This window comes from Sparus aurata, chromosome 21 (genome assembly GCF_900880675.1).
Source record: "Sparus aurata chromosome 21, fSpaAur1.1, whole genome shotgun sequence".
Taxonomy (NCBI): Eukaryota; Metazoa; Chordata; class Actinopteri; order Spariformes; family Sparidae; genus Sparus; species Sparus aurata.
In genome coordinates, this window is record NC_044207.1 from 13302013 (window position 1) to 13324143 (window position 22131).

The following is a 22131-nucleotide window of genomic DNA, read 5'->3' on the forward strand; positions in this document are numbered from 1 at the left end:
CCCAATTAAACATTAAAAGTCATCAATTCATAACCCTGCTGGAAAAAAACTGCATGGACCAGCACCAAAACACCACCAAGACCAGCATATGTTGTATTTTGGTGCTGGTTTTGGTGCTGGTCTATGCTGGTTTTCCCAGCAAGGAAATAAATGAAAAGAGCAAAGCAACCCTTGACATGTGTGAAGTAGTATCCTGTAAATGGAGATGCGAATAAATGTTGAAACATATTGGCCAAATAACAATGCAGTTGATGATATGTCTGTTGATTGTGCTATTTTTAGTCCGCTAGTTTTTCAAACTAAATAAAACTACAGTTTACGCTTGTTGCGGCAAAGTATACTTTTATTTTGAAGTCCAAAATCGCTTGGTTTCCGGTATTCGCGTGGTTGTTTGTGGCAGACTTGACGCATCTGGCTCTGTGAGATTTTGCGTGCTCACGTCGCAGCGCGGGCGTGTAGCGGAGGCGCACCGCACATCTGGACTGCGGAGCAACCGCAAATTAATAGTGATAGAAATTAATAGTCATTATAATAGTTATTAATATTATTGTTTTATGAGTAATATTAGCAGTTGTATTTCGGTACAAGACATGTTTAGGCACTGAGTTGATTCTCTCACCTGCTGTGAGTGTTACAGGATGTTAGAATCACCAGATGGTCTCACCTTTTATACACCTGGGGTTATGAAGAAATCAGGGACGTGTTTGAGACAAATTTAGCTTGTTTTTGCATTTGTGCAAAATAATTTAGCCTCCCTGTCTGGATAACCTCAAGGTTTCTGACATGAGGCCAGAAAGTGGCAGTGTCTGCCTCCTCTGGAGTTGTATGTGCACCCCTGCTGACTGAGGATAAATACTGTCACAACAGTGTCTCCCTCTGCTTTCCAGCTGAGCAGATTGAAAAGGTGAATGGACTGCACACGCCTGTTAGAGACTTACTCATGTGGAGACAAATGAGCTGCCAGGCAGGAGAGAAAGGGCTGGTATTTCTATGACATTTTTGTTAAGCCTTTTCCTCTGTGACTTATACAATGAATGCATCAGTCAGAAGAATGGAGAAAGACCTTAGCATGTCCATTCTTGTCTCTTGACTGCAGTGGGAGTTTCAGTTTCACAGCCACTGCAGCTGCAGCAGGCTGCCAGCTACACAAACAGCTGCACGCACAACACCAAGAAGCCTCTGAGCTGTATATTTGATGACATATACGAGGCTCGGTAAAAACACCACAGAACTATAAATTGTCTCAAACATTTGTTTTGCTCTGAGTCCAAATGCCACACCTAGAATTCTTGTTTTGTTTTTACAGGCTCTGAAGGCTGAGCAGTTTCACCTGCCATTGAGGGGAATGTAATTTGGTTGTGAAGTAACCATGGTAACGTAGAAAAAGAAGTGACTCCAGTGCAGGTGGAGGGAAGGAGTCTGTGTGCAGGATTATTCTGTTATTGCTGAATAAGCCAAGCTGAGGGAAAGCCTTGATGGTGAGCCTGTTTGTAAAAAATGAGAAAAACCACAAGTTGTGGAGGATTCCTGTGTGCAGCTGTCCTCCGTCAGATATTTTTAATGTTTATCTTGCAACATGCAAACACGCTGCACCATCAGAACAGAAGCTTGTGGTAGAAAGCCTTAGAGAAGGAAAGTTTCACTTCCCTTTTTTTTAACTTGAAAGCCCGCACAAGCCCCCCTTTGGTATTTTGTTTTCTGCACCACTAAACCACAATTTTCAGCCACTTTTGATTCACATATGTATTTTTTGAGGTGTACAGAAGGTTGTTTCAACAATAATAAATGCATGTTGGATGTGAATGCATGTGAATGACAAAAAGACAGAATCCAGTTCCATTGTTATAGCTTTTGATATGTGAACAATGCATACAAACTTAATTATGGAAATCATTTAAATAATGACAATAATCATAATAGTGATAATCATAATTATGGTAGTTGAAAATGTAAGCATGCTGCAGTCTCTCCTGTATCTGTTCTTTATAGAGAAAAGAGAAAGTATTTGTAACTGTCTAATATTGATATTGTCGGCAAATCAAATGTGTATTATAATCATTGCTATTCAATGTCATACATTTAATAAAACACAAAGCTAATAACTTGACAAAAGCTTAATTTATTTATTTAATTTCTTTGAAAACAAACAGCATGAGGTGAACACAGACAAATCATTTGAGTCAAGTCAAGTCACAAATCCTCAACTTCAAAGACCAGGTCTGAAGACATTTATATTCTGTCGGGTCAGGTTGTAAGCCATCAAAACAGTGACTCAAGTCTACATTTCTGCCAGTAAGACCTAAATAAATGTGTAAAACCACAGCTGTAGCAATAGAGTAGGGATTGCTCCCAGGGGATTGGCCAGCATGCACCACGTGCTGTATGTACAGAGCTAACTTGATATAAGATGAGTGAGGAGTTAAAGTGACAGATGGACCAACCACAGGAGGCCTGTGTGTAAATAAGTCAAACTTTAGCCAATTTCACACTTTATTTGAACATAGTGTTGAATAAAAAATAGTAAAGCGCAACAAAAGAAAACACAAAGTTAAAGCTCAGACAAGAGATAACACTGAAAAACATATAAATGAAACGCATATTTGCTACAGTGGGAACACAGAAAGCATACGGACACCTGTCAAAATCTTAAACTCATCCTTGTTATTATAGGAAAGACAAAGACAGAGGCGGGTTTTTAAATGTATTTTAAATCAGCCAACAGACTCTTCATGTCTATCAAGCTGCAGTGATACCAGTAAGTTGTGCGAAATATTGTTCCAACATAATCAAACAATTTCACACCACCTGACACCCTAAAACAGCGTGTGTGAGATTGTTAATTGTTAAAACTCTCATACGAATCATTGGTTTATAGTTTATCGGGGCCCTTTTCTTTCAGTTCTGCAGAACAGATATGGTTGGAGTTATTGTCCGAAGGTAATGCAACAGTTAAGCTCAGTGTATTCGGTAACAGCAGGGGGAGGTAAAGGTCCTGCTGAACTCCAGTTCATGTCTGTGTGGGAGTGTGTTGGTAGCACAGTTTCACTTTTAACAGTGTCATGACAGTATCTCATATCATTTATAAATGTGGGTTGATAGAAGTGCAGATTGGAGATAAGACTAGGTTAACTTGGATGAACTTTATCTAGTGTGTGCTTGTGTGTTTATGTGTGTTATCAACCTCCAATCCTCATATCAACACACTTTCGCTGTTTCAGTAAGGGACTTGCACATGAACACATGACGATATGCATATATTTTTTTTTTTTTAAGACTTTTTTGGCATAGACACCTTTTATTAAGCAGTAGACAGATAGGAAATATGGGAGAGAGAAGGGGACGTGACATGCAGCAAAGGACCTCCGGCCGGAATCGAACCGGGGTCGGCTGTGTATATGGCATGCACTCTAACCACTCGACCACCTGCGCGCCACGATATGCATAATTACACAAATCTTATTTTCATTAAATGTTTTCTAATGATTTTTGAACATTAATTGCAAATTTGCAATACATTCTCTACACACAATATAACAAAGCAAATAAAGAAACAACATGCACATTCTTCTTGATAATGTGTAATAGAGGCCTTACACAATAATAAAATACCTCATGGTCATCTACTGAGCAAAGACACTTATGTGATGATCGAATGTGAGACTGTTCAACCAGAGAAAAGAAGAGCTACTAATTTAACCCATTTTCTTTCCTACGCTTACCATCATTTATTAAATTACAATGTCCAGTCAAGCCCATGCAAACAATTTCTGAGGTCAGATTGGAAAGTTGACCAGTGAGTCATAAAGTTTAATATAACATTCAGTCGGCTCTTGTCAGCAGCTGTCTATTTTCAGAAAGTAACTCTTACAGGAAATCTTCTAGTTTCTGCTCTTTCATGGCCCAGTTCCATGATTTCAGCAAAAAGGGAACTTCACTGTTGCGAGTAGAAGGCGTTAAAGACAAACTGCATGACTTGATTCACGACTCAGACCTTGACCCTCAATGTCGGAGGCTTCTTTGGTAAGATCAATGTTTTTATTGACCTACACTTTGACAGTAAACTGTTTGACTTGGCTCACAAGAGTAGGTTTTGTTTTTTTTTACAGAATTTCCTAGAATGTGCTGTAAATTTGAAGCTTTTTTTATTGAATTACTTTAATTGTTTTAAATCCATTTTTAAGTAGCAAGACTTTATTATAAAAGCATTACTGTTATCATGAAATGGACAATATATTTTTACTGAAGTAGAGGAAGAGGATGAAGAATAAGCAACAATAACAGACTAAAAGTAATCTTTAGACCTTAGAATAACTAATCAAGAAATGCGAATTTGTCACAAACTGAGCAATGCCATACAGTCAGTTTAATTCTATAACTTTTGTTGCAGATCATGACTAGCAATGAAACCTGTGTCATTGATGAAAATGGCTCCTGTCAGGTCAAAGTGGACGTGCCCAGCTTTTCTGCAGGTCTGGCGGTGGGCTTGACCCTCTTCGTCCTGCTTCTTGTGATCGTATCTGGTGTACTTGTGTTCAGATACCGCAGGCCAATCATGAACATTTTGCCATTCAGACACAGAAGAAGCCAGAAGAAAGAGGACTGTACAGAGACACCTGAAGCTGATTCCCATCAGTACATCGATCTGAGCAGAGAACAATCAACAGCACAGGCTCCTATTTATGAAAACTTGTCCACTACTAGATACAACAAGTCTACAGTAAAGCAGAGCGCGTAAGTCATACTTTAAGTATTTTCAGACGTGCCGTGAAGGTCATTTTTAGAGGAAATGTGGAGGCAGAATAGTCATTTATGAAAGTGCAACGTGGTCCAAGAAGAGACCAGAACGGAAGTAGATGAAGAAACACTGTGGTGTGAATTTCCCCATTTTGCACAATCCTGGTGTATTATATGCAGACAGATGGGCTGATGTCTGAAGGTGACCTCTTGTTCTTTTGTTTCCAACATTTCAAACTCTATTAATCAAACTGATGACTCAAGGCTCAGAGTATTTCTCTGAGCAGGAATAGAATCCGGGAAAGGGAAATCCACACAGTTTGCATAATGGTTGTCTTGTCTCACAATGGTTTTACATCAGTAAAAGTGATGGGGAAATGATCTGCTTCTTTTATTGTTTCTCCGCAGGTCGACCAGTGAAACGGAGGAGGATTTGTATTTGCAGTGTGACATGCCAGATGACGCAATATACAGCAATGATCCAGCGTGCAACCTCTCCATCCTCTCACACTCCCAAGAGGAAGACGTGTATGTTGTGCCAGATTCATGATCGGACACAAAACTTTTCCTGGTTATTTTTACTTCATTTACTTTGTCTCTCGTGTCATAAATTTACATTTTTTCAAAACTGTGTGTATACATACAGTTGTATACTTTACCATTGTACATAATCTGTAACGTTAGGAAGTCAAAGTTGGATTGTATGTTTTTAGACATTTTGGGGACGAATAATGCAGCATGACGTTATATCTTGCTGTCTTTACACTTTGACGGCTGTTTTTAATACAGGTGGACGCTCTGTACAAATGACCACATATTTGATGACAATAAGATCAGATCATTTTATGTTTTGTTTTTTTTTTTATGTTCTGTTACAGCCAATGAATCACTTTTAATTTTGACCTTTAGAGAGGAGAAGTGACATGTTCACTCTTGCGTGGTCAGGTCATGTCCTTCTTAAGTATCAGTCATATTGCATTCCTTCCCATCTGTTAGATTTAGAAACGTATCAGCAGCATAAAAAAGGGACCTTTAAGTACTGTTCATTTCTTCATATCTTTCACAAACAGCTTTTTAAAAACTCCACAAATGACATTTTACAATGCTTTTTTTTAATACACTGAAAAACCTAAAAGATGTATGTGAATATATAAGTACGCTCCATGTTAATGCACATGCCAAAGTAGGTGGATGTGTGTACTTGTGTTTTACAGAAGTATTAATAGTTCTAAAGCTGTCTTCTTCCTTTTTATGTGGTAAACAATAAAATATACTTTTGCCATTCGAACATTGTGAATATTCACAGTGATTTTAATGAATTATATATGAAGTTTATAATGCTGAAAACTGAAAAAACACATTAGTAAGCAAGAAAAAACAACAACAACTGAACAATATGATAAATGTGTGTCTACAAATATTTTGCGATTACATTTTGATTTGAACAGTTATGTTCCCTTAAAAAGATTTAACCAATAGCCTCCTTTTCTGTGTATTTTTTTAGATTCACTGTACATTCTAAAAGTTGACTTTACTTCAAAGAAGTCAGGAAACCGATTACCTCAGAATTATTTAAGTAGACTTTTGAATTTAGGGTGTACGAGCAAAAAGGTTTTAAAAATATAAGTCTACTTTAGTTGGGAAATTTTAAGGGGATCATTTCCTCTAATTTTTTCATGTACAGTCACTTTGTCAGATTTTACAGCACATTTAAATACATTTGAAGATGACCAAAAAGCATTAAAATATGAAGTAAAAATTACGTAAGTAAAATCACGATTCACAAAATATCGCAAAGAAAAATCTCATTTTTTTTCTGATATAATGTGTTCCAATAACTACTGCAAAATGTGATTCATGCACAAAGAACAACTTGTCAAACATGCAAAGGTCAGCACCACTTTCTGTGCTTTGTGGTCCATTACTGTGTCCGAAGAGGCTCACAAAGAGGATGTGAAAATCTTTCTGACTGCAGATGAAGTCAAGATTTATTTACAACTTTCTCATACTTTCTAAAATATCTTAGGGGGAGAGGCAAAAGGTTACAGAACAAATTGTTTAATTTGTGCTCCCCTGGATGGAGGAGCTGATGCTTTTATTTTTGAGAATTCATTTCAGAAATCATGTTCCAGGAAAGGCTATGCGATGATTCTAACCAGGCCAAATAGCAAGAGGCTAATGAGTTCACACTGTCTATCTTAGATTACACACAGAAGGGCTTGATGAAACTCTGTCCCTAATTCTTTGTACTCTCAAAATCTAAGATTGAAGACCTTTTCATCCGCCCACGGTTGTGTAAGAACTGAGGATGTCATCCCTGAAACAAAGGGGAACAGGATAAAAACAAAGAAGTGAGGGAACAGTTTCTGGGCACAGAGCTGAGGTTACCATTAGAAAAGTGTAATTACGGACAGCGTTTGTGTCTGCAGCTCTGATTAATCACTTTATCTGCCTATTTATTCAGTCAACCGGGGTCACTCAACATGCCCCACCTTTTAATAAACAACTTTATTAATTGTAAAACAACAGGTGGTCATATGTACGTGACCTTTAACCATAAAGATAAAGACAATTAATTCTCTATTCAGTACTTTTAAACTCCAAAACCCTGAGTTGCATTTTGCAATTTGTTTTTCTCGCCTTATATCTGATAACACACTGTAAAATCTGACGACGGGACTTTATTTTAAAAAAAAAAACCTCTGAGGTAATTGCTTTCCTGACTTTTTAAAAGAAAAGTCAACTTTTAAAGTGTACAGTGTTCTTATCGTAGGATCTCTCACATTATTATTTGTTCTGTTTCTAATAACTTATCTGAGCAGCACTTATCACAGACACAAGCTTTGATAATCTGTGATAACAAAAGCATTTATCGTCATAGATATGTAATCTGAGCAGTCTGGAGTTTACACTGTAATCTTTAAAAGTTGACTTTACCTTAAAAAAGTCAGGAAACCGATAACCTCAGAATTAGCAAGTAAAGCAGACAATTCAATTGAAGTTGTACCGGCTAAAAAATTTGAACAACTTAAAATGATTAGTCTACTTTACTTTGTTATTTTGAGGTAATCAGTTTCGCCAGTTTTTTTTAAACACTTTGTCAGACCTTTACAGCAAGCAGCTTTTACCCCCTTTTCATACATTCCCATTTTCCTGTCAAATTAAACAAATGATCTGGTTGGTTTTGTTCTTTAATGGCACAGTCAAGGCTGCAGTGAACACAACTTCAAGGTTATTAATGGGAGATAAATGTTATCATATCTTTGGCACACCCTGACCCTCATAATCTCCAGTGGGTGATAGTATTTCTGTGTATAGATGACAAATATGAGAGAAAGAATCTTGCTCATGTGTTTATTATGAAATGTGCCAGTTGATGCATTCAAGTGAAACAAATAAATCAGTACATTTATCAATGAAATGTAAAAGACAACAAACAGAATATCTGAACCACACGCCTCATAAAACAATACAGTGCTTTAAATAACAAATGGCAATAAAATTAAATAGTAAGTTGTACTCCAGCGTGCTGTAACATTTAACGCCACACAAAACACGTAGGTAAACTGTTAAGTCCATAACTTAAAATAAATAATGTGAATAACCAGATCTACTGCCTGGTCCAAAATGCCAAACAAATCAGTTGCTCTGTGCAGCTGTAACACGTCTCTTCATCTTCAGAATAAAGTACCAGTGGAAGAACGTCAAGTTCTTTTTCAGCATGTAACTCATTTTTTCTTATGGTAATGCTCTTCCCAAAGGTCAGGGTTTAAAGTACAGAACAGTTTTTCTCTCAGGCACAGTGACATTTGCTGACAATCAGGTCGTCGAATGGCGTCAGCTTCAACTTTCCCCTGCTGTCATAGTGCATGAGGACCATGGGCTCGTAGGCGGCCGGCACGCAGCAGGGCCGAGGAGTGCCTCCTTTGGTGAGCTGGTGCAGCCGAGACTTCACCTGTGTGTGCATGCTGGCAGGCTTGTAGTTGTGTGGGCAGGTGCCGTCACAGAAATGCATGGTGTACTCAGCCGGGGCCACCACCCAGTCCTGCCAGCCGATGTCTTTGAAGGACACAATGATGGACTTCCGGCAGCACCATCCTTCTTCGTCGCATTCGTCCTCCTTGTTGGAGCGCTTCGACCTGCGGGCTGGTTCAGGCTTTAGGAGGCCCAATTCCAGAGAGATAGATGGATTTGACTTGAGGGCGTCTTCTCCAACCACAGCTATGCCTACGTCCACAATCAGTGCCTGCATACCTTCAGTCCTAATCCAGTTGTCCACCTCAGGGCTGATGTCCAGCATCACTTCTTGAGTTTCTGACACATTGGCACGAACTGGTGAGTTCATCGGCTTCATCCTGTTGACTTTAACTTTAATCTCTTGTCTCACCTCAGGCTGAACTGAAATGGATTTGTCTAAAACCTGCCTGGAAATCTTCAGTTCGGCCCGAGTGAGTGTCAGCTCATCCTGGATATTGGGGTTCTTATGGAAAACAGCTCTGTACCACTGCAAGCGATGACCTGACTGCGTCTGTTCTCCCTTCCGACGTGTTTTCATCGGCTCCACTGAAAAGACAAAAAAAGAAAAAGGATTCATCAGAACCACCATCCTGTAATTATTTGACAAACCACATTTATGTCTCATAAACTCTTATCATGAATATGAATCCTCTCTTGTCCACGAGAAGTTGATGACCATTTTGAGAAGCATGTGTTTAAAGTATAACATCAAACACAAGGTGTGCCTGTCACACTCATGAATTCTAATAGCTTGCAGGAATGTGTTTGGCTTTGTTTTGCTACAGGTTATATGTACAACCACTGAGAGATGTTTAAAGCTCTGCGCAGATAAAGTTGAGGAAGAAAGTTATTTATAGAGCAGACGTAACCTGTCACTGCAAGATGTTATGAACTAGTTATCTGCTAGTTGCTATATACTTTCTGCTCCTACTCAAACTTTCCAAATTGGCTTTTCATATCAATCATTCAAGTGAGGAATGAGCTAATTGAGGCCTAAATGTATTCCTGACTAACAATCATCTCACCTGTAGCTGGAAAGAGCACAGTAGACATGTTGGATTGCCAGGTTTCCTCTATCGTCCGGCTGGTGTTTCCTCTGAGCTCTCTCAGTTTCTCCTTGTAGAGTTGATACATCTTCCTCAGCTCCTCCTCCGAGGCTTTTTGGGCTGGCCTGGGCTCCCTGTCCATCCCCAATGAGCTGAGGATCCCCATCTTCACGGCCTCCATGAGCAGGATCCTCTGGCCGTCCACATCAGGTGCGTCTTTGTGAGGCCGGCTCTCCCCTGAGCTGAGGACGAGAAGTAGCAGGGTGCAGGAGACGAGCCGGTGGAGTGAGAGTGATCCGAGCATGGTGAGCCTGCCAGGTAGGTTTGCTGTGAGAGTGCTGGAGCTCACTGGATAGGCTTTGTCCATGTCATGAATGAAATTCTTCACACGCTTTTATTTATAGGGCTTGTGTGTTGCCACACCCCTGGCTGGTCAGGTGAGCCTGTGATGGGCTCAGCTCAGTAGCAACATTTTACAGCATTGTGTTTACAGCATGTGACCAATGATATAAAAAAATCTGCGAAATTAATTGAACAGTCGTACAGTCCAGTTACAGCTTTTTAAAAGGTGTTATTAGCACACAATAAACACAGTGACAGCAGAGATGGGAGAGGTGTTAAATTAGGGGATTTCTGGATGACATTGGTTGATTGCATCATGAGCACATGGTGTACAACTCAGCATGCTACGTCACTATGATCATTATGTCACTTAGTCGTATAATGACCATATGTCTTACAATGTCCACTGCTAAAGAAGGGGGTAGGGGCAACTACGTTACATTCTCCGGGGTTTAAAGTGATAATGTGATAGTGTATTGATCCCAATAAGACTGTGCCTCTCTGTTCCCTTGAAGCTCAGCCAAGGATGGTCATAGGTCAGGATCAGATACAGACCAAAGAGGCACGTTCACTCGCAGGCAAGGTGCTGACACCTGCAGAGCCCCATGTCCAAATGTTACATGCTGCATTCCACTATATGACCAGTTCAGCTTTATAATGTACATCGGAACAGCTTTTACTGACAAATACAGTGACCAAAGGCTGAAGACGGTGGAGAGAGTTGATTATCTGTGAGCGAACCCTTCCCTCTTTACCGCAGCCCGAAAGGGAAAATTCCTCATGGTTAAAAAAAGATAAACAAACAAAGCAGTTATCTTTCTGCCAGTTATCTTGGTCTATTTTTACCGTAACCACATCGTCACACGGGTGATGTCAGGGGCCCGTCATAGATGAGATGGAGCTCTTTCTCTGTGATGATTAAAATAAAAATGTATCTGATCTGTCCCCAAGAATATGTGAAAGAGTAACATCCCATCTCTTTAACATATCTCAGAGGCAGACCATAACTATATGGGACAGACGAGCAGACAGGCAACTTCTGTGTCCTCGCTGTGGATGTGGCTGTCTGTGACATTGACCCCATTCAATCGACCTGGGGGCAATCCCAACCTGACAGATAAGGATTTCCAATATGGAAAACTTCCATGAAAGTGCATTTATGGCTATTTGTGCCAAATTGTGAGCTTGACAGTAAACCACTCCCTCTGAGCAACCAGATTGTAAAACTGTTGGGTCATAAGGGGGTTAATAAAATGATGTGAAAGCCTCATTTGCATAACATAAAATAATAAAACAATAACATCAAGCCTCACAAAACCATAAATCTAACTATGTGATTGCTAATTAAGTTTGACTGACATGTTAGATAAAATGCATATCTGATAACTTGCGGAGGAGGGGTTTCAGGATAGGCTCACCAAAATAGGAAAAAGGAAACAAACATTTCTGCTGCACAAAATTATGGTTATTTTAGCTGATGTCTCTCAAAATCGCTTCTCTGTATGTTTGACTTCCTCTTTGGGGCTAACAACTAATAAACTAAACAAACTGAGAAGGGAACATCGCACTTAGGTGGATCTTCTCATATCTCAGAGAAAGTGATGGAAAGTCGTGAAATAAACTACATGTATTTCAACTAGTATTTGAACTACATTTTGCTGTACTTTGCTAGTTTAACTATGAGTTTTAAGTAGTATGATTACTTATTTGCCATTTTTCGTAGTTAACTGAAACTTTTCGTAGAAACTACAAACAGTTTGGGGCCATATAAAAAAAGGAATGATTTTTTTTTATTCTTATTATCGCTGCACTGTAATTGAATTCCCCTTTGACCAGCCCAACCCAACTGTCTTTCATCCTGACCGCCGTAAAAACATGCCCGGGCAATACCTCCATCAGGCAGCCACCACACACTTGACCTTTATGTATTGCATGTGCAAAAGGGCAGGTGTTGCTAAGTGCTCACACAGCGATGGCGTGATATTGGATAAACCCCCTCTGAGCCTGAGGAAGAACTACCATGACCTTACTCAGTGGGCGATTTGTTAATTTTTAACAGGAGGATGCACACATGACTGGAGTACTGATCCTTTTGGTTCTTTTGCTTTCAGAGCCTGGGTCGGATTTATTCTAACTTGCACAAACCACAGTCAGATGAAGGAGCACTCTTTCTCCTACAAGGAGATGCAGAAGTGGGGTGGCAGGTTATGAACCTCTACATTTCTTATCTTTCACCTATTTACTTTAACAAGGTTCAGTTTTCAGTGCTATGTTGTGACAGTGCTGTACTCATGGTCTGGTTAGGTTCAGGCACAAAAACCACTTGGTTAGTGTTTGGAAAAGACCTTGTTGTAAACACAAACAAAGCTGGAAATAGTCCTGGTGTCACGGCCAAAATATTTGGTTTTGTTGCTACAAATTTGCATTTAACTGGTAATTATAAAACATCAACATGCGACGTCTCCTTATAAAATCAGCCGTCTTTTTACGCTTGTAGAAGTTGAAACACAATCGTGAACAGTGGTCTGTCGCTTGGTAGCTGTCTAACTTAGCTGTAACGCTGCTGCCATGAAAGTCAGCTCATACACATATCATGTGAATGTCATATGTAAGTAAGATGTCAGTGTTTTATTCTAACAACTGGGCTTCAATAAACACTCTACTGCAAACGCAAAACTAAGAACACATATGAAGGAACAATTGAGTGGTTTAAGCTTATTTAACCCAATTAGTTTTCAGCCTAAAGGGCAGGTGTGCTCTACCTCAGCTTCTTCCACTGTGAAGTTTGTATTGGTAACTTGTAGCTCATAGATTATAAAAATCTGTGATGTGGGGTTGGATGAAGCCAGTGCTTGTCTATAAAGAGCCACAGCTCAAAAAGGTTGATAACATGTTATCAACACATCATGAACATAGTCCTATTTTTGAACATGTGAAGAAGATTAAAAAAAAAGTTCCAGCGATGTGGCTTCTTCTTTGACAGTGCAGAGTGTGTGTGAATATCTGAACAGTGAGTCACCGAGGTGATGAAACAATCATGTGCCTTTGCAAGGTGAGCCTACTTTGTGGGTTGAAAGTGTGTGAAAGGTGTAAAGTGACTCATGAAAACTGAACACTGTTATTTCAACTGTCATGTAAGAATCTCACTCTCTTCTGTGGTTTTTTTCCCCCTTCACATTTCATTTCTTGCAGTTGCGTGAGATAGCGGGGAGGAAAAAAACAACACAACACCAACTTGTTGTGTCATCATGACAAGCAGAAGTTTCTGCATAAGACGAGTGAATTTCATCATATACAGTGGGAGCAGACAGAGATGGTTGTCATGAAGTCAGTTTAAGGTGGAAATAGCAGCACATTGAACTGTTCACTATTGAGGTTCATTTATTGATAGTATGCTTAAACAAACTAAATATAAACTCTGACTGATGGAACACAATTTTATACTGTTTTACTTTGTTTATTTGTGGCGGACCCTGCCACATTTCTAGCTACAAACAGTGTTCTGGGGACCAGATTTAGAGTGTGTATTATTACCTAATCAATATTGTAAGTGTTAAAAATCTGAGTTTCTAAATTGCTTTTCCCAAACTACACAATGCACCTTTAACAAAAGATGAAATGCTTTATAAACCATTTATTGAGCAGTTGTTTATTATAACCTTTCAACAGATGTTGTTACAATGCATTACATTGTTTGTCAACAGAAACAACCATTAATTAAAGTTCAGTTAACTATAATGTTGCCATTTGTTAACCATGATTGTCATAAAGGTTCCTTGCTTTGCTTTTTCTTCAGTCATTGTAAAATAAACTTCCCGGCCTCATAAAATGATTTAAATGTAAAAATCTAAGACCAACTGCTCACAGCTCAAAGAGGCTGGTACATCAACTCAAGCTGTTGCTTATATATTGCTAATATTTTTATTTTCGTTTTTCAACACGGATTCATCTTTCAATGGGAAAGAAATGTCTGCGATTCATTCCATCATTATTTCGTTCATGTATTTATTGATTCGCCTACTTGTTTGTTTGCAGTTCTCATCACTTCATTATTAATCAGACGGGGGACTGGACCTTTCCCAGAATGCACTGGGCAGAGCACAAGATAAACAGCCCTCTCTGGGGTTAACACAGACATATAGCTCCATGGCTCCCTCTGATGGCCCTGAAGCCTCGGTACAGACTTTAATGAGCGTGGTGCAGCTTTATTTGCAGTCAGAGGGAGTGGATAACTAAGCAGAAATCTGAACCGCACATGGAACTGAGACACTGAAGTATACAAGCAGCATATAAGAGCCAATGCTTTGTTTTGCAGAGAGGCCATATGTATGAGAGTGAGAATCAGGAGGAAGTGATATTACTTGGTCGTGCTGGTTGTTTTATAAATCTCTTCCAACCTCGTTCAAGCAGTTATGACAAGGTTTGCAAAGTATTTTTCCACCTGAGTTGGCTTCATTTATGTTTGGGTTGTGAGTTTGAGTTTTTATTTTCAGTTCACAGATTTAAAAACATCCCCAAATCCGAAAAGAGTTTCTGGCCTGTTTGATGTCTTTCTTTTACCTTTCAGCCGTGTAATAGAATAAAACAAGATAGTGGGGTCAAGAGAAGGGACACAAAGTAATAAGGTACAAGGATGACTGTTCAAACAGAGCAGTAGAAAGAGAGAGAGCTGACTTTCATGCCTGACTGCGTCCACTAATGAGCACGGACCATGTGAAGACGACCTGCACTGTTATCGCATGGAGAGAATGACAAAAGGACACAAAGACATTTCTGTTTTTGAACCACGAGAGGCTGGTTGCTGCCACAAATGAGAGGTTTTCTGCAAGAAGATTTTAAATCAAAACTTCCCACGTGACAACACATTATACTTTACTTCACAAACAAGAAAATCTACACAAGAATATGAAGCAAGCTGCTCTCGTCACAGCTAGGTTTATCTGTGAAGGCGTGTGTACTGATGCTCAGACAACGCATTTTAATACATGTACACAAACGGGTACAATACTCCCACTGATGAAAACAAAAGCACCAGTATGACTGTTTAAACATCTATCTGAAGACTTGTGTTAATGTCTGTATATTCCGTTACACCTATACTATGCCTGCATCATTCTTTATCACCAGTTTGTCAACGTTCAATTGCATGACATATTTAGAAAGAGAATTTCTGACAATGTTTAAATTTAAAATACATTTGACTTCAAAATAAATCTTGTTTCAACAGCTAGTGACAAAACTCTTAACCAAATTAAGATGTAAATACATTTTTGTTGGTTTTTTTTTTTTTTTGTATTCTCCCAGTGATAAAATATATTCGAGTACATTTAGTCAAGTACTAGTTTTGAGGTACTTTCTGCTACTTTATACTTCACTCCACAACATTTTGGAGTCAGCACTTTTACTTTGTAATTCACTTCATTTATTAGATTGAATTTAGTTACTAGTTACTTTGCACATTACATGACTCATCAGAGCCAAAGTGGAACATTTTTGAATTAGTTTTTTTTTATCCACAACAAAAACATCAGAGTCAACTACATACCAGGCAAATGATCAGTTGACTCACATTATAAGGTATATGCGTACATGAAACTGTATTTATTATATACTTTTTCTCGTACTGTGGACACTTAAAGGTGCACTGTGTGGTTTTGGGAAAGAAACAATATCTGAATAGAAAGATCTCCATTGATTCTCATTCTTTCTTCTTCTTCTTCTTTTTTTTGCCTAAATGAACTAACTAAACAAAGAATCTCTTTGTTTTCATGAAAAACTGAGTAAACAAACTGACCTTAAAGGACAACATCATTTCATACAGTTGCACTCTGTTTACTTGTGGCGGACCCTGCCACCTTTCTAGCTTCAAACAGTGTTCTGGGACCTGTCATTATTCTGATTGTGTTTCTGTGATTTCCTGTTTTATTTTGAAGTTTGCTCTGTTGTGTCATGCATTGCTTCTCTTTTCCTCCAATCGTTTGACGCCCCCACCTTCCTGTGTCTTCACCTTTTCCAGCCCATCACTCCCGTCCCCCGTTTCTAGTGTTTTTCCGTTTATTTCCCTCACCTGTGTTGCTCCACCTCACTCCACTTCTACCTTGTCCCCTTGTTAGTTGTGTGTGTATACAGTCTTTGTGCTCCCTCTTGTCTTTGCCAGTTTGTTCCTGTGTTACCCACCTGTGTGCTTCACCTGAGCCTGTTCCCTCGAGCCTGTTGCCTCCAGTGTCTTCAAGTGTCTCCATGTGGGATGTTTTTGGTTGTGTGTTTTCTTGCTGTTTTGCCTCCTGTTTTTCCTGATGTGAACTTTGCTTTTGGTTGTACATTGTTTTAGCTTTTGGTGTTTGCTATTCTTGGTTTTTGGATTCTTAATTGTCAGCTTCCTTTTTAATAAAGCTCGATCTCAGCTCCTTATCCTGCCTTCCTCCCGCGTGTTTCTGTGTTTGGATCTTCTCCTTTTCACAATTATTATTATTGTATTTTTTTTGGCCTTTATGGCTTTATTAAAAACAGCTTGAAGACTTGACAGGGAACAGGATGAGAGAGAGGGCGAGTGACACGCAGCAAAGGGCCGCACTGGAACCCCGGTCCGCTGCAGCGAGGACAAAGCCTCTGTACATAGGACGCCTGCTCTACCAACTGAGCTAAACAGCGCCACCCTTACACAAATTGTAACTGGGACGTATTTTCTTCTGAGACCAGCTTGTTTATTGAATTGTGAAAAGGACATATAATTCTGAAATTATTACTTCCTCATTGATATTGGAAAGATTAGAGTTCTGAGGTTAATTTCTTCCCTTGACTACATAGTGCTCTTTTAATTTGTAGCATATTTAACATCAGACACTTTGAGTCACATTTTAACACAATATCTTTGCTTTTACTCAGGTACAACTTAGTGATACATTTTACAATATTGGAGACTTCTACAGGGAAGTGATCCAACCGATCCAAAAGGACAGAAGACAGAAAAGGACACACTGTGGCTCCCTACACCAAAAAGGAGGAGAGAAACCGTGGAAATAAATAACTTATTATATTACCATAGTTTTCTGCTCAAATACCACAAGTCACTTGAGACACATCTAGAAAACCCACTCAAATATCTAACAGACTTCTTGTTAATATTTAACTCTAGAGATGATTGATTTATTACAGATTCCAGTTCAGAACTTCACAGGATAACAATGGAGGATTCACACCCGTCTGGCTGACATAAATGGACATGTGACAGCACCAGACGAGATAACTAACCATTGTTGTGTATGGGGGGGGTGAACACTTCATGGTACCACTGGGCGAAGGATCAATCACTGCTATTCAGGCTTTGACTTCAAAGAACGATTGTCCCGCATCCTCTTCGCCTGTCGAGGTTTTATACCACCAGACAGACACTGTGCTATTTAACATGATGGCTGAGCAGCACATGTGACAACATGTGGAAACAAGTGGATTGAATGTGTTTCTGGAGGGTTTAGTGGACTGATTGCAGGTTAATGATTCTAAAGACTGAGAGTTGGTCAAAATGGGCTCCAGGGACCCACAGAGTTTTTTGTTAGGGCACCAAATTCACATGATGTGACCCGAAACGCCCTTTACACACAGTTAAAACAGTTGGTTTGCATATCACAGCTGATCACGGAATATCAATAAGTGGGTGGGGTCAACACGCCCTCTCACTTCATCACTGAGGTCGGGTTTAACTAACCCCCCCCTCACCTCACCTCCCCATCAGGTGATCAGCCGGGGCTGACATCCTTTTCGGGGTCGGTGTCGTGCAGCTCGCCCCGGGGAGGAGGAGGAGAAGGAGGAGGAGGAGGAGGAGGAGGTGGTGGTGGTGGTGGTGCATTAGCAGCAGCGAGGAGGACTCTATCCACGCTGCCGTGGAGAGAACGGAGCGCAGTATGGGCTGACTGACCGGAGATCCCGAGGTTTTTTTTTAATTGACTGTCTTCAATGATGGACGAGCCGAACATCCTGAGACGCCGCGGTCTACAGGTACACACACCCACACACACACCAACACACACACACACACACACACACACACACTGTCATGACAGCAGGTGGTGGTGGTTGTTTCCAGGCAAACTGCATGGTATGATGATGATGATGATGATGATGATGAAGATGATGAGCCATAGGCGACGATGCGATAGATTCCCACAAGAACTGCTCCGAGTGTGACTGCTGATAAATAAAACATTAACACATTTTATTTGATATTTAGCTCATTCGTTGTTCTTTGTGTGACATCGTTTGGCAATGTTTATTCCACATTATTTTTCTTCCTTGTGTCTGGTTTCCATTCATTAAAACGGCAGCAGCATGTGTGCATCAGTAGTAATTAATGTCCTATGTAATTAATGGATGCAGAACAGATTCCTATGTGTTTATTTTGGAGCTATCCCATGGTGCTTTGGTGGATCTGGTTGCCTTGGTGATAGGAGCACAAAACCCCCAAGGGTTGACTGACAGAAACATGCCTTTAATCTTCTCCCGGGTTCCATGTTTAACACTCAGGAGTGTCCAGAATGGGAATAATGAAGTGTTGTTCTCTATCTTCTCTCCCCTCTGGATCATTCATGTGTATATTTCCTGCATAAATGAAGTAGTGAGAGCAGCACTGTTGGTCTGTTGTGGAGCATGTGATGGGTTCGTGATGAAAGAGTCCAAACTGGGTGTTCCCGTGCACTTACTGTAATTGTTTTTTTGTCCTCCTGACATTAATCTGCAATTTAGATTTAAGTGTAGCCCTTTCAGAATGCTAATACTGTATATGATTGAATGATTCAAAGGCATAAAAAAAATGTTTGTCGTCATTGATTTGTTCTGATTAGTGATGACGCTAACGTACAATAATTAAAACTTCTTTTCACTGCAGAAATCTCCTCGTTTAAATATTTGAGCATGTTTTTATCCAACTTGTTTGTAAATGTGACTGACATTAACCCTGAGATGGACTGGACTGAGGATGGGATCAGTGCAAGTAGCCTCAAAATGATTCCGTGCCAGCCCTCCCCATCCTTCAAATCCTGATTGGCAAGGGCAGTTTTGCAGTGGCCTGAGCTCAAACACAATAGCTTCGGGCTACTGAGGATTTGCATTCCGGCCAGTAAATGACTTGGAGACCCACTTGTCGTGGTAGAAACTAGGCCGTACTGCAACTAATGTTATTGACAGTGCACTGAAAGGAAGATAAGTGGGTGTGATCACGAAGAGCATCAGCTGAAAAAACGTCTGTAGCCTTATTTACATGCTTCAAAGTGTCTGTTTAGACAGCGAAAAAAGTCTTCACTTTCCTCCCTGGTTGCTCTGACAAGTGTGTTTTTATATTCAAAATGAGAGTGGTCCCCTGATAATGAGAAAGATATTGATCTGCGAGGAAGCCTTCTAGTCAAACAATAAATACCTTTCTCTGATCAAACAACGGAAATGAAATGGAAAAACCTGGAAAAAGTCATTTTTAAGAAGGGATATCTAATTTGATATTTCACATCTTTTGCTTCTAGAAAGAACTGAGTCTTCCTCGCAGGGGAAATGTGTGAGTATCAAATGTCTTATTTCTTGCACTGTTTGTCTGTCTCTGTCTTTACTCGTCCCCCTTTCTTTCTTTCTTATTGTGTATACGTGCCATATTTCACACAAGTATACATTTACATGACCCTCTCCTATGAGGCACGACCTTCTGAAGCTGCTTATCAGGACCACCTGAAAATCAGAGCAGCCTCACCGCTCAGACAGGTTTTGCAGATAGAAGGAGAGCAAAGGTGGAAAAGCAGTCAAAAGTTACTGTGTGTGTGCAAGCTTTTCAGTATGTGAGGATCAATAAGTTGCTTCTCCCTTATTGCAAAAAAAATCTATACTTATTGTGATTGAATGTCTGAAGCAATTTCGCCACTTTAGGGTTAATAATATCATGTCTGTGTGAATCATGTGTTAAAATATATTACCGAGCAAACAAGCTGGGCAGGTGACTGCTCGGGGGTTTTTGTTTCGTTTTTAAATGTTTTTCCTGTACAGAATCAAGCAGCAATCAGCTAGCTGATGATTAATGGAAATTGTACAGGGTAGTAACAGTTCATATCAATAGAGTGACACATGAGAACACCATGAGGAACCAGCAGGTGAAATTGCTACTCAAACAGGAGTCAGGAGTCTAACCTGCTCAGGGACTTTTCCCCTGACTGCAAAAAGAGATTAAGGCAGGTTAGTTTCACTTACTGTGAGTCAAAGGAAATATCTGAGTCACTGGAGATACCGACAACAGATTAAAGATCCTTTTTTTCTACTGCCAAAAAAGGTATCTGAGACAAACAAGGACATTTTTATCTTAGGGCAGTTTTTAGGGGATTGTAGGGGATTTATCCTGTATGTGCGAGTGGTCCAGTTGTTACAGTAAATCAAATCAAATCAAATCCATTTTATTTATATAGCCCAAAATTCGCGATCACATTGCCTCGATGGGCTTTACAATCTGTACAGTGAATGACATCCTCTGTCCTTAGACCCTCGATTTGAGTGAGGAAAAACTTGCCACGTTGATGGAACAAAAAACCTTTTAACAGGGTAAAAAAAAACGATGGAAGAAACCTCAGGAAGTGCCACAGAGGAGGGATCCTTCTTCCAGGATGGACAGACAAGCAATAGATGTCGCGTGTACAGAAAAAGAGCAACAACTCACAGTTTACAAGTTACATTGACAGAATATCTGATACAAATTATAGGTAAAGTGTGTGGATCCAGGAGACAACTGAGCAGGGCGAGGCATCACCAAGTGGTGCCCGAGCCACACGAGTGCCTGAGCCAATACTAGTATCAATACTGCTTAACATGCTGGATCCAGACAATATCCATAAACAGGAAGGGGTTAGTTTGACTTCAAGCACAGTCATAGCATAACATCCATAAAGGGTACGGTAGAGCTCATGCAGGCAGTTCAGGAAGAAAATGGTATTGGACAGCTCTAATCCAAAAAGACAATTTATTTTGAAAACGTTTATTTTATTTCACACTGGTGCGCCTGAAATTCAGCATATCTAATTAAAAATAAAATGTAGCCTATAACCATATTTTGATAATCATTTGCAATGTAATTAAAATGTATTTTTGGACCAGATTAATTGTTGGTGCACCTAAATGCAAAAGTTCAAAGGCCTGGAAGCCTGGAGCTCTGGATTAGATGAATGGTTTTTCTGGGAACAAATCATTGTTATATTTCATTAGGGACTTGTTTGTGGAAATGTTTATTAATCTATAGTGTACTATAGCCTAGAAAATTAGGTGTTGGATCCTGTTGAGCCCCTGTAACAATTGTTTTTAACATAATCAAATTACCACAAATAGACTGTCATTGAATCTGGGGCAATTGGGGCCTATGAATGTCTGTAACTTCATGTATAGTGAGCGCTGCTTTGGAAACTGTTAGTTTCAGTATCTATCTGAGGGTACTGAAAAAGACTAACTGTTTACTCTTGTAGGGTTGCCAGAGGATTCACAGAAATAATGATAAAGCATTTCAATCATTAATAACAAACTGTACAATAAAGATAGGCAATAAATTAATTAATTTATCGGTAAATACATTGACTTAATTACAAAGTACTTTTTAAGTTCTTAAATATTTTATTGGGCAAAAAAGAAAGGAATTATAAGCTAATTTACAAATGAATAATTCATTTGTCAAAACAAAAAGGGGTTGAAAACACCCAACATAAAACAATCAATAAGTACATGCAGATAAGTACATTGAGTACTTGTGGTCCTTCATATTAAAATGTAAGGACAGTTAGATCCTGGGGAACATGTGCTGTGCAGCCCTTGAAATCCATGAAAATCACATGAGGATCTCAATGTTCCCTGATGGCAAAAATGCAACATTCAAGAGCAGTCGTATGGCCCATAACTGGGAAAAAAAAATAGCTTCTACACGACTTCCTGTGCACTCTTTACATTTATGTATTTTATTCAGAGAAATTAAGATGTAGGTGCGTGA

General features: G+C 39.5%; 3 protein-coding genes and 1 long non-coding RNA gene across 4 annotated transcripts in view; 3 read left to right on the forward strand and 1 right to left on the reverse strand.

Moving 5' to 3' along the window:
• The first annotated feature begins 3384 nt into the window (after positions 1–3384).
• On the forward strand, positions 3385–6022 carry LOC115572344 (uncharacterized). Its single transcript, XM_030402333.1, has 3 exons — positions 3385–4020; positions 4388–4731; positions 5143–6022. Exons 1-3 carry the CDS (start codon positions 4003–4005, stop codon positions 5282–5284), a joined length of 504 nt encoding a protein of 167 aa, XP_030258193.1. The 5' UTR covers positions 3385–4002; the 3' UTR covers positions 5285–6022.
• A 2052-nt stretch (positions 6023–8074) lies between these two features.
• On the reverse strand, positions 8075–10353 carry gdf15 (Growth differentiation factor-15). Its single transcript, XM_030402332.1, has 2 exons — positions 9777–10353; positions 8075–9297 (listed from the first exon to the last, which is right to left on the reverse strand). The coding sequence occupies exons 1-2, from the start codon at positions 10162–10164 to the stop codon at positions 8528–8530; spliced, it is 1158 nt and encodes a 385-aa protein (XP_030258192.1). The 5' UTR covers positions 10165–10353; the 3' UTR covers positions 8075–8527.
• LOC115572345 (uncharacterized) lies at positions 10019–16550 on the forward strand. The gene is made up of 2 exons (XR_003982076.1): positions 10019–10115; positions 12251–16550. It is a non-coding gene; the product is annotated as an uncharacterized LOC115572345 (long non-coding RNA).
• A 1397-nt stretch (positions 16551–17947) lies between these two features.
• Positions 17948–22131, forward strand: part of mast3a (microtubule associated serine/threonine kinase 3a) — a 30082-nt gene continuing 25898 nt past the window's right edge. The window contains exons 1-2 of the mRNA XM_030401531.1: positions 17948–18134; positions 19649–19680. Coding sequence (XP_030257391.1) covers positions 18093–18134; positions 19649–19680 — 74 coding nt within the window. The 5' untranslated portion in view covers positions 17948–18092. The remainder of the gene's footprint in view (positions 18135–19648; positions 19681–22131) is intronic.